Below are 13,610 nucleotides of genomic sequence, written 5' to 3'. Positions count from 1 at the left end.
CAAGTACTATGTAATTGTTGATAATTTCATATTTGCAACCAGTAATTATTTATATTATTTGAAAATGAGCTTTTACTTTATTTGAACATATTCAAGTTGGTAATTGCATTTATTTTCTGAAATAAAAGCGCTGTTCCTATTTAATATAAACATTGAAACAAAGGCATTGAGATCTCCAGCAGAATGTACAGATACAACCTCTCCTCCCCACGGGCAGTAATAGATGGGAGCTCATCACCTCTTCCTTGGGATGTGAAGCCATTATTAATTTTTTCGGAGTCTGGAACTTTCAATTTCCTATTCTCATCTGGGCATTAGATCAAAAGCTACAAATATTCTAAAATTTATTTCATCATAAAATATTTATTGCTTAAACTCACATCTTCCCACCTATTCCATTTTCTTTACACTGCCTAACTTAATGAAGAGTAGTTTGGACTAGTCGTTATTTCCTCAACTCCAACTCATTCCTTATTCATCACAATTTGACATTTCTTCCTACCATTCTATTGAAACTACTCTTGTAAGGTCAACAAATGTAACTGCCAAATTCAGTGGCCTATTTCTAGGCTTCATCCTACATGTTCTTTCTACAAGATCAGACACCCCTGAGTGATTCTGGATCTTTTTTAAAATCCTCCCGTACGCCTTTCAAGTCATCACAGTCTCATAATTCCTTTGCCTTTGCCTCTGTCTCTGCCTCTCCCTCTCCCTCTCCCTCCTCTCTCTCTTGTTCTCTCTTTCTACCTCTCTCTCCCTTATTCTCATTCTCACTCTCATTCCTTGTTTCTTTGCAATATCTTTCCTTGGTACCTTTTCTGCCCAAACCCTTAAGTGCTGTTCTCTCTTAGGATTCACCTTTGGTATTCTTTACTTACCATCGTTTGTGTGAGGTCATCTAATCTCTCCCCTAACCTTCCCAAATAAAACCAGCATGTAGAGAGGGAACTTCACATCCAAACTCCCTTCTCACCTGGCATCTCCTACTACCGACTAGACATCTCCTGATATCATTATCTCCAAAAATGAACTCCGTGTTTCCTTCACCAGTCTCAATCCCAAACTGCTATTCCCCCTACACTGCCTATCTCATTAGACGGTGTCAACATTCACAGTCTCACCTTTTATAAAGCTTGAATCATATCCCTTTTCTATAAAGCAATTTGTACATCTGAACTCAGAAAACTCTACTGAATCTTCTTGTCTTTCTTCTCCAATTTCATAGGCCCTACAGTTAGAGTTTCCTGACCAATGTGGTAGCCACTAGCCACTAGGGCTATTTAAACATAAACTAAAATTAACTATAATTTTAAATTCAGTTCCTAACTCACCCTAACCACATTTTAAGTGCTCGATTGCCACATATTGCTAGTGGCTTCTACATTGGAAAGGGTAAAATACAAAACATTTCCGTCACTATAGAAAGTTCTGTTGGAGAGGTTGGTTTAGAGTCATCCTATTACTCCAAAGGAAGGCAGCTGATTCTGAATTGGTTTCCCTGTTCCTATTACCACATTGCTGCCAGAGCTAATTTTTGGGGAAAAAACAAATCATCCAGGGTGATTCCTTAATTAAAATCCCTCTCTGATATTTCATCATACAGGGAATGAAATTCAAAGGCCTTGGAATGGGATACACGATCCTTCACAATTGAGCATTAACATCTTCCCAGTGGTACTTCCTGCAGCTCTTGACACATACCTTACTCAGTGTTATGGATGGAATTGTATTCCCCCCCAAATTCATATGTTGAAGCCTTGACCCACAGTGTGACTGTATTTAGAGACATAGCCTATAGGGAGCTAATAAAAATTAGATAAAAATTAAGATTTCTAACTGTTACAGATATAAGGCAATACAGAGATAACTCTCAACTAATAAACTCAAACATCTTTTAATACAAGGTAAAAATGGGACATTGATTTAAAATCATAAAAAGTGAATGTATCTTATTTAACTTATAAATTCAGCATAAGAAATATCACAGATATCCTGAGTTTATTTCCTGCCCACTAAAATTTTACACACATCATTTAATCTGTTAAACTCTAAATCTAAGTGTTCTGCTGATTTATTCATTTTCAAATCTGCTCCCTAAGCCTTTGAAATGATGAGCCTGGAATTTCTGGCAATCCATCCCAGCTGTCCAGGACTCCTAAATTTCTGTAATCTTAGCTTGTTTTATCACCTGTAAAATGTTTTTAATGATAAATTTAAAATAAAAAGTAAATATGTGACAGGTAAATGTAGGCTTATTATATTAATCTCTTCATTCAAATGATAAAGTGTACTTTATCTTTAACACTAACCAGCAGTTTGACCTTGGAATAGTTAACTTTATATCCTCACTGTACTCATCTGTAAAATCTGTGATAATACCTCACAGAGATGACAAGAAGAAAAAATGAAGTAGACTAGTTTCTGACTTCTAATAAGCTCCAAAGCTTGTTAGCTTACTAGTGAAGCTTGTTCTAATATTTAAATTTCTGAGTGATTCAAATCATTTTCTGCAACAGGTAATACATTGTCATGATCACCCATTTACATCTTGGTTGGGTTTTTTTTCAAGTAAACTAAGTTGGTAATAGTTCAGTAAAAAGAGACTGATCATTTTTTATGGGAGTGGAGATACAGAGAAAAGACTTCTGAACTTTGGATTTCTCATGGGATACAACCCCTGAAAATGCAGGTTCCACATGACAGGAGAGGACACAGCCAGATAATAGCAAGAAAGCACACAAAGGAAGAACGGTGAAGAGTCACAGTTTTAACTAGAGCCCATTTTCCTTCTTGTACAAGGTGGAGAAGCTGACAAATCTCCATGCATTTCCATAGACATTGCATTCACCTATCACACATGTGTGGCTATCCTACTGCTACTGCTAAGATGAACAACAGTATTTAAACAGATAATAATCTATTTTTTGCAGGATTTTTCCCACCATCTGTGGTAGCTTCTATAACATTTTGTTTATAAATGACTGAATGAAGAAACAGACTATAGGGGTGGGGGCTGGTAAGCAACTATTACTTTTTAACACTTTACACACCCAAGAATTAAATATTTTCATGCATTCCATTACAATGCATAGTGTAAATCATTATTTATTAGCAAAGAAAGACAAATGTAACCATCTCTTATTTCCAATTTTATAGAATCAGAGTAAAATAAAACATTTCATGAGGAAATTTTATTATTTGGATTGTAATAATACTGTATTTAATTTATTATTAGATAAAACTTAGATTTGGTGTTTCACAGCATCTTGTAATCTAAAACGTTAAAAAATAAAATATGATTGATATTACAAGCACTTAAAAACAGAGCAATAAGATAATTTTAAAACTAATTCCAAAATTAAGTTTAGTATTATCTGTGATTACTTAGCAGTTTACATCTTCAAAAAACTACATATTATACTAGTTATAAGTAAAAACAAAACATGGCTTATCATCACCATAAAAAAAAAGTGAAAAAGAATTAGTAATTTCCTAGGTCTACTAAAGTGATTAGATGAAAAAAGAATAGACTTGATTCACACAAAATACTATGAAAAAGCAACAGAGTTTTATTGTTTGTTTTTTCCAAAAATCAGTCATACACTTTTGAAAAAGTTTCAGACACTTATATAGGCTAAAATTTGAGACAGAAATAATAAGGCTGGGGCCCTCTAATCAAATAGTTGATCAGTCTCAGACAATCATTCAATTTCTTCATTCCCGAGCTAGGCCCATTATTGAATACCAGTGTAATGGCTCAGTTTTGGCTAAAAGGCAGTATATTGACAGCCACTAGGCCCATCCTTACACATTTCAAACTCTGGTCCTTTGGGCATCCACCTCCTTCTCTCCACGTTCTCTCCTGGAACATCCTTTAAACCTTTCACTCAGTTGATTCACTTCTCATCTATTTCCTCCGTCCAGTCACAACATATTTGCTTCCCTGACCTCTAGCTATGTCCTATTGCCTTTACCACTTTAAAAATATTTGTCTGAGTTCCATTCTCATTGGTTGAACAAAAGAAATGACTATGTATTACTTAGGCATAGGAGCTAAAAGTTCTTACCACATTAGTTGTCAGTGTCAACTAAAAGAGTGGTTCTCAACCTTGGCCATATATCATCAGGGAAAGTGGAAGATCTCAAGATCATGGCATAAGCCAGATGAATGAAATCAAAATCTCTTGGGGCTAAGGGCTTTTTCAAAGATCCTCAGGATATTCCCATGGGACCCCAAGGATCATGATCTAGAGTAAAAATTTACTGATAATGAAGAAACATCTTTGAAGTGTAAATCAATATAAAGTAAACAACAAAATGTTTGTGCCTAGTCAATCTGAGGTTAAACACAGAAGATAAAGATTAAAAAGAAAATTGAAGATTGAAATTAAAGCAATAGGCCAAATAATTCAAATTAAAATATTTTATTTGAAATAGTTATCTCTATACTGATTCTAATATACTCAATCTAGCATGAAAAAATATCTTAATGGATTATAATTTATATGTGGGAGAGTATGAGAATGAGAGCATTATTGATTTCCTTTCCTTTATATTTTAATTCACCTTGCACAGACACTGGTCTCATGAAATTAAAGCGATTAAAACCAATATATAATAGCAATTTTTCAAATTTTCTGGCTATGCCCTATTTAGCTACTAATTTGACCCAGATATAAGTCCAAAGTAAAAATAATCATTCTTTAGTCTATAAAACAATAAGCATCTAATATTAAGACAAAATTTGGGGTATTTTCATATAAAAATAAAATACAGATCATAAAATTAGTGGTTGTATATAAAACAAAAATATAACAAACAAAAATATGGGTCATAAAAATGGTTATGATAGTAGTTTTGACCTTATAAATGGCCTTAATAATGGTAAAATGATTATCTGCACAGTTAGACTATTTGACTTTGAAGAGAAGCAATTCAACTATAAAGGTATGATTTAAAAATAATAAAGTGGTAAGATACAAAAAAGATCTATTTGCATATGTATTCCACACTCCTAGATGGTGTCACATTAAATACAAATCAACAGCAAAATAATATTTTATATTCAATGTTTAAGTGGAAATAATTGTTAGATATTTGATTTTATTTTAAATAAGTATTTTCAAGAATCTAGAGTTCATGACACCAAAATAAATTAAGAACTTAAGAAAGGCTCAAATTGTACATTATGTAACCCAAATTCTATGTTCTCAAACTGGTTAATGTTTGTGAGTGATTTCTTCAGACAATACAGAAAGCCTCAGATATCAAGATTATTATATACGCCTAACATTGGCAGAGCATCTTTGGCCAGTATCTGTTCAATATGAATAAGCAATAAAATCTGCTTTAACATTAGGTTATAAAAATAAAAATATGGAAATGTATACATTCTTGAGAGTATGAAAATTAGTATTTATTGTGGGAGAACTAAAATACAGATGATGCAATATTTTTGTTAGAATCTAATCTCAAATCTCTTTTCACTGATCGCCTGACTTAATTTAAGGTATAGCAAGTACATAAAGCTATCAATATCAAAAGTTTACCAGTAACAAAGAAATTTATATTCCTTAAATATCTTAATTTTATAATATGTATCTTCAAGTATGTTTCAGAGCTAAAGAAGGACAAGAGAAAAATCGTTAAGTAAAAAAAACAAACAAGCAGGTTAGCAATATACATATGTAATTTTGTATCTTAAAATACTGCATATTTAAATATTACCAACCAACTGGAAGATTATTACAGATGTGTCACTCTTATTATGTGTAAAAATGATAATTTTGAAAAACACTGCAACCTACAGAAAAGAATTCTTGTCATCATTTTTGCTACTTGATTTATGTAATATAGCAGCTCGAGTGCTCTTTATTTTTCCATAAATTACTTACGAGATAAATGTGCATGCCTACTTTTGAAAAATTAAGTCAGCTATTTCTCAGAATATTAAAAAATATTCTTGGGTGCAAATGATTTCTACTGTGTGTTGCAACACAAATGTTCGCTAAAGTAAAGTCAAGCTGTATTTGATCTCTAATTACTATGGACTCAAGGCACTATGACTGTATTAGATCAATATCACAGTTTTGTGGTGTGTATGTATGTGTGTGTTTCCAGCACAAGAGGTCCAAAAGCTCTTCAACAGAAGTTGAATAAAAATTAAATGTAATCAATTTTATTTTTATTCATATATGGGATGTGGCTTTTCGTAAATGAGGGAAAATATAAAACTAGAAGGTAATAATATGTCCTAACTTTTCATAATTAGAAATTACTGCATTAATCATTTAATATATATGGGCATGATAAAGTTAATATGTTTCTCCTAAAATATAAATTTTAATAATTTGTATAACTAATATGACTAAATATATTATATCTATATTTTTACAAATATACTTACAAACTCTTAAATTAGATTTTTTCATGAATATATTACCAATTCCAGAAATATAGCGCATTTGCTTTTAACATAGCCTAGCACTTTGTGGCTATCTTAAAATATGGAATTTTGCATAGAATGTATATCTTGAACAACATCCCTGATGACAGTCATAATTTCATAATTATAGGTATGTTTGAAATAAGTAAATGTGTTTAGGAAGAAATTCAGACACATTTGTCAAAGACTACAAGTAGCATTTTAAGCCATGTGATATAATTTGTATGTGGATGTGTTTGTGGCTTTTGCAGAATCATAAAGAAATCATATATTTAATTAAGGAACTAACCAATTGATTTGTAAGTTATCAACCAGGAACACTTGCGCCTTAAATTTGAAACTCTAATTATTGAAAACTGTTATTATGGAAAAAAATTTTCAAATTGACAAACAAACAAAAGTCACATAACCAAGAAAATAGCTACAAGACATCACAGGCAATAAATTATGTGTTGTGGTGTTGAGGGACTCAAATGGCTGTCCTTACTTTTCAGTGTGAAGAAGAAATGTTCCTAAGAAGTTAAATTTTTATAATGTGCTTTTGTGTACACAGTTAACAACTACCACTTTATATAAAAACACAATCCAGACATAGTTCATAAAGTTGCAAATTAATTTCACCTACATTATACCTTACAGCTATAATTACAACTATAGAGTTGAGAATTATTTCAGGTCAAGAGGAAAATAAACATACTTCTATTTAAAATTTGGATATTTGAACAAAGGTATATTTGACAGGCTTATATGAAAATATACTGCAGTCTATTGATAATGCAGACTATCTTTTACATACTAAACCTATGTGAGTTGGAATTAATAGAAATTTCTATGAGAATTACATTCAGAAAAGCAGGCAAATTCATATTATCACAAGGTACCACTTTTAAACATAAATAATATACTGAAATGCTTGTAACCTTTTTATGAGTAGCAAAATTAGCAGACACACCACTTTCCTTATTTTTAGTTCTGATGCAATATATCTGGTCACAATAAATAATGATGCAATAAATTATTAATTCCTGCTATTAAGAATAAGTTCAATCCCCAGGCATTAGTTATAGTGGTATGGTTAAGAAAAGTATGTAGGAAAGTTTAAAATCCACTTATCTTATGAAAAAGCATTCTAAATTAATGTTGTAAACTCAATATTAGTCTTTTCAAAGAAGATCTGTTTCTGCTCTTAAAGAATGTTGAAAGACGAGATTAGTTTGAGTTTAGCTTAATTGTCAAAAGCACAACTAATCAATCCAAAGCAAAATACAGCCCTTGAACTATGTTCTTTTAAAATAGGTATCCCTTAGACCATTCTCTTGTCAAAGCATCACGTGTCCTTTTTATCCATACTGCCCTTGATTGCACTTCCCCAGTACAAAGCAAGTAAAGCAAAAGAAGGACAGTTTTTCGGTTCCTGTGTGGTGTTGAGAGAGTAGCGAAGAGAAAGGAAAGGAGAGAATATTATTCCTTTTTAAAAGCAATACCATTTCATTATATTGTTTAAGAAATTACCCTTGGAACAAAACATTAAGGCTTACTGATGTTCTGTCATCATTTCTTCCCTACTAAATTGTCACTCACTGCAGTATCTTCAAGAGAGCCCTTGGGCAGTATCATTTCAGCACCACGGACAGTGACACTTCTACTAGTACATGCGCCCAAGGTTGCATTGTCCATTTCTTAAGAAACTTGCATACACTTTCTTTTTGTCAGTCAGCAAGGACTATGTTCACTATTATATTAAACAGAAAGAGCCTGAATATGGCGCACATTATTAAGGAGTTTAGTATTTTTCATCCACAGCGTCATGCATTTGCCATTTAGTACTTCTGGAGAACATGCTGAAAACTCAAGCTAATTATGTAAGGTGTCTGATAAAACCTAACAGTGATCACTGATCACCAGATACTTAATTAAAACTTTCCACTCATACTGAGTCTGAGATAAATAATTATTCAAATGTCTATGAGAAGACAGAAAACTTACTGTGGGTAACTATGCTTAGGTAGGCCTCCAGACTTCCCAAACAACCAGAACTATACCTGTAAAACAGGTAAAATGTGTTTTTGCTCTTCCTACATAAATAGTTACAAACACTTGCTCTTTCCCCCCTGGTCAACCAACTTAATGATGTCACTATCTGAAAATTCATGTGTGCAGGTCCATAAGCCAACCCACACATGCCTGTCTCTGACTCTTCTGATTTTAGCTAGGGTCATCAGGATGCAGTCCCACCATTGTCTTCCTAACAAGCCACATTCAAATTCCATTTTTCTAAAAAGGTAAGAGAGTTTGAAACAATTACATATCCGTAAGAGATCATTTAAGCGTCGGCTTTATTATCTCAGTAGACCAGAGTGTTCCCTGATCTTCCAAGGATTCCCAGAAGAAGGCACCAGTCCACCAGTAATCCACCAGTTTTCCCAACTCGAGCACCAAGTCAAGCTCTTATAACCACAACGACGACGACTGAAGTAACAAAACCGGAGCCAAAAACTATTTCAAAACCCTAGAAAACACCCCAACCAAGCAAAACAGATGATAGAGCTCAAGAAGGGCCGAAGAAAAAGGAAGTCCGCTGTTCCTACCTTACAGTCCTCCGGACAGGACTTCACCGAGTACTCCTGCGACTGTAAATACTTATGGAGCACACTTTCGAACTCTTCGTATTTCTCCTGAGCGTGGTGGTCGTAGTCTTGGTAAGCCTCGACGCACTGCCTGCAGGTGGTCATCTCGCCGCCCTCCTTGAGCACCACATCCAGACTACAGTTCAAAGTGTTGGGACTTGACAACCCCGAGAACAACTCCCAAAGTGTGTAGGAATTACAAAACGAAAGGTAAAAATCCGACAAGTTCCAGAGCGGAGCGGGCTGCGCGCCCCTCGCCCGCCGCTGCTCGCCCGCGGCCGCCCCCCGACTCCAGTTCCTGGCGCACACGGCGTCCGCGCTCTCCACCGTGAAGCACTGGCCCGAGGAGGCGCCCTGGGGGTAACAAGTCTCCAGGCGCCACAAGGGCTTGGCAGAGTTTCCTAGAAAAAGAGCCTTGCTCTGGTTGTTTCCGCCTCTGCTGCCCTTGCCGCCGCCGTCCCCCGGGGAGGGGGGCAGGGTGGGGGACGGGGAGGCGGAGAGGAGTCTGTGTGCCGGGGCGCCGGGCGGGGACTCCCCCATGCTCGCCGGGAGCGCGGGCCAGGAGGGCTCCTGCTGCCGCTGCCGCTGCTGCCGCTGCCGCTGCTGCCGCTGCTGCTGCTGCTCCTTGTCCCGGGTCCGGGTCAGCTTGGCCTCGGCGCAGAACCACAAGTGATCAGAGAGCAGGACTGTGAAAAACAAGAGAGATGCCAGAGACAGTCGCCATTTCTGAGCCCTCTCTGAATCGATGAACGGTTTCTCGTTCTCCCGGGGTGCTGCCAACCAGATTTTTAAGCCGTCGTCATACTGCCGACACATCCAAGCACCCCTGGTCATATTTTGGGAACGCACAGCCCGGGCCGACTCCACCGTGAGGGCTCCTGTGCCGGTGTCTCCACAATATGCATTGACTTAAAGGTTTAATTTCCTTATGCCCTCCTCCCGCGTCTTCTCTCTCTCTCTCCCTGCGCCCCTCTCCCCCCTCTCTCTTCTCTCTCTCTTTTTGCCTACATAAATATTACCAGGCTTTGGAGGAAGATCTGACTTGCTTCCGACCTAATCGTCAGCCGACCCCATCCTCGGTAGAGTAGGAAACAATAGTGGGGGGAGAGAGAGAGGGCGGGAGGGAGAGGCGGTCGGGGGTGGCTGGGTCTGGTGGCCGGCGGCGCGCTGAGCGCAGGAGGTGATGGAGGTGGCGGGTGGCTGGCGCCGCTCGTTCACCCAGGCATTGTCAGCGCGCGGGTCCCCATGGCCCCGCCGAGGGCCGCCCGCTCTTCCCGGCCAGGGGCATGCCGCGCCTCCGTCTCCGCCGCCCGCTGGCAGCGACCAGTGCGCCCCGGGTCCTCTCCTCCGCCTTCGCCGCTTCTCCGCTTCTCCTCCTCTTCCTCCTCCGGCCTCCCCTTCTCCTGTCTCTCCTCCTCCTCCGGCTGCTACTTCTCGCTGTCTCTCCCGGAGTCCGGAGCCTGGGCGGCCGCCGGCAGGGCTGTCCCTCCCCCCCACCCCCCACCCCGCGCTCCCACTGCCGCCGCCGCTGCTGTCGCAGGTCTGCCCGAGGGCGCCTCCGCCGCCGGGCTCCGGCTGCTGACACCGCCTCCCCGGGACCTCGGGGCCGAATTGCCTGGGCTGGGCCTCCCGAGAGCCACAGTCATCTTCAGTCCCCAGCTAAGTTGCCGCCATCTTCGTCCTGGAGAAACACTTTTTTGGGGGGAGCGCTGGCTTTTGCGTCATCTCCTCGGGCGCGGAGCTCTATCCTGGCGCATTGGCACCGGCTGGGCCGGCGGAGGAGGAGGGAGAGGACGCGCGGGCCGGGAGGGGGTGGGGCGGCGGCCCGCGGCCCCACTGGGCGCCTGGACTGCCCGGCGCTCGCTCCTTCCTTTGCGTCCCCCGTCCTCGCCTGTTGGCTTTTTCTTTCCGTTGGCACGGACAAAAGTCAGAATGCGGATGCACGACCGAGGACTAGCTAATTTCTTCACCTCCCACTCCCTCTCCACCTCTGGAAAAAGTCCGAGTTGCAAGCGGTCGGTTCCAGGTTTCTAACGGGGAGAGGGTCCGGGTAGCTAGCGCCTTCTTAACTAAGTCATGATCGGCTTCAAATGAAAGGTTGGGGGCTGGGGGGTAGGGAAGGTGAATTGTCTAGAGGAGAGAGGAGGTGGCATCTGGTCTCTCTGCACGGACCTCAGGATCCCTTAAAACTAGAGATCGACAACTACCAGCGCTTTCCATTATTTTGTCAAGCGAGTTTCGTGCTGTGTGTGGAAAGGATGCTGTGTCTACAACTGTACGCGCCGCTGTATAGATCACAGCGACGTGCTTCCTATTCGAAAGTACGAGGTAAGAAATGGCCTCATACAGTCAGGAAAACAGTGACACCGCGGATACCAGGGGGTCACCCCCCGCCTGGAGTTCACCGCGGTGGCCTCAGAGGGTTCCTCCTCGAACCCGGAGCGCCGCAGGCTCCCTTGACCGCAGCCCCCAGCGAGTTAGGCTTTGCTGTCCCCGGTACTTCCGCAGCGGCGGGCGGCGGGCTGCCGGGTGGCGGCCGCTGCAGTCCAAGCCTCTAGTGCCCCTTAGCGTTGGTTCTCGGAGTTCCGAGAAAGCGACAGCCGCTCCGGGGAACGGGTCCCCACGCTCCCGGCCCGCGCGCGTGGCTGCTGTGCGCGAACATCAGTCTGGCTTTACCCGAGAACCCTGCCCACTCTATCCCTCCCTCCCATCCTCCCACCGGAGCTGCGCGGGCAGGACGCGGCACTGGTGCCAGGAGCCGCCTGTGACCCCGCAGCGCAGCCTGGTCCCGAGCTCTGCTGGCGGGGGTCGAGGAGGCGGTTTGCTCCACCGGGCAATCACTGTGTCCCTTCGCTGCTTGCTAATGACCCCAATACTCTGTCGGGTGCACAGTCACATAGGCAATATAAGGGCACCAACGTTCTAAGTAAATATCTTGAGAAACCAAAGGGATGGATAGTGGTACTCATTTTCGAGAGATGCTGTGGGTGTTGGGATGCAGAAGTGGGAATTTAAAATGTCAAGTTGCAAAACATAATGGGCAGGATTCAACCAACTAGTTCTGTCCGCAGCATAATACGGTGTATAATAAATTTTATCCATGCAAAATCCAAGTTCCAGAAACTATATGCAGTGACCATCAAAGCTTGGTGCCCTGGACGGATGGTTGATCTGTGTCTCTTAATGTCTTAAAAGACTGTGTGTGTGAGTATATCATTCTGGCTCTTTGGGTTTCAATGTGCTGAATTTTTTAAGTACATAAAAGATCTAGAAATTTACAGATATGCTTTCTATGGCAGGTTCATCCTTACCTTAAAGCATCTTTAAATAAGCAAAAATTGAGATTTTTGCGGAAAATTTTTAAAAATGTTTTCTGAGCTTTGTATCTGAACCCAGCCTAAGCTGAGGAGATAGTCCTTCAATTCTTCTCTTTTGGCAGTTTAAACTATTTTGACATTGAATAAAATACTCTTTTCTCAACCAGGAATGTGGATAAAGAAAATCTGTTAAAATTTTAGAAAGCATTGTTTTTCCTTCTACCCACTTCTTGTGATTACTCTCTTCTTAAATTTAAAACTTCAACTTCTTAAACCAAATCAGATTTTTGACATTCATCTTTATTGTTGGAAGTATTGCAGATGTCCCCTTTTCTCCCCCATTGATCCCCTCCAACCTCGTCCCCCCCACCCTCAGGCCTTCCTCATACCAATGTCTGTGTCCATAGGTTACGCTTATCAACATGTAGGTTCTTTGATTCTCTCCCCACCCACTCCCCCCACCCCCACCTTCCCTCTGAGATTCCTCAGTCTGTTCCATGCTTCTATGTCTCTGGATTTATTTTGTTCATCAGTTTATTTTGTTTATTAAATTCCACATATGAGTGAGATCATGTGGTATGTGTCTTTCTCTGACTGGCTTGTTTTGCTTAGCATAATACTCTCCAGTTCCCTCCATGCTGTCCCAAAGGGTAAGAGATCCTTCATCTTTACAGCTGCATAGTATTTCATGTGTGTAAATGTCCCACAGATTTTTTTATTCACTCATCTACTGATAGGCACTTGGGCTGTTTCCAGGTCTTAGCTATTGTGAATTGCGCTGCTATGAACATAGGTGATTGGTGTTTCGAGTTTCTTAGGATATGTTCCTAGAAATGGGATCATTGGGTCAAATGGCAGGTCAATTTTTAAATTTCTGAGGAACCTCCATACTGTTTTCCATGGTGGCTGCACCAGTCTGCATTCCCATCAGCAGTGTACTAGGGTGCCCTTTCCTCCACACCCTCACCAGCACTTGTAGTTCGTTGACTTGTTGATGGAGCCATTCTGACAGGTGTGAAGTGATACCTCATTGTGGTTTTAATTTGCATCTCTCTGATGATTAGTGACTGAGCATTTTTTCATGTCTCTTGGCCATCTGTATGTCCTCTTTGGAAAAGTGTCTATTTAGGTCCTTTGCCCATTTTTTAATTGGATTGTCTTCCTTTTGTTAAGTTGTATGAGTTCCTTATATATTTTGGACATTAACCCTTTATCAAATGT

At 40.3% G+C, this 13,610-nt stretch overlaps 1 protein-coding gene across 1 annotated transcript in view; it reads right to left on the bottom strand.

Annotated features, from left to right (window-relative positions):
• Nucleotides 1–10,017, bottom strand: part of NALF1 (NALCN channel auxiliary factor 1) — a 529,324-nt gene extending 519,307 nt beyond the window's left edge. The window contains exon 1 of the mRNA XM_087814235.1: nucleotides 9,034–10,017. Within this exon, the coding sequence (XP_087670361.1) occupies nucleotides 9,034–9,906 (873 nt within the window). The 5' untranslated portion in view covers nucleotides 9,907–10,017. The remainder of the gene's footprint in view (nucleotides 1–9,033) is intronic.
• Between the last annotated feature and the right edge of the window lie 3,593 nt (nucleotides 10,018–13,610).

The sequence above is a fragment of the Miniopterus natalensis genome, chromosome 2, assembly GCF_054644295.1.
Source record: "Miniopterus natalensis isolate mMinNat1 chromosome 2, mMinNat1.hap1, whole genome shotgun sequence".
Lineage (NCBI taxonomy): Eukaryota > Metazoa > Chordata > Mammalia > Chiroptera > Miniopteridae > Miniopterus > Miniopterus natalensis.
Note: the sequence above shows the minus strand (reverse complement) of the source record. Positions and strands in the feature narration are given on the sequence as shown.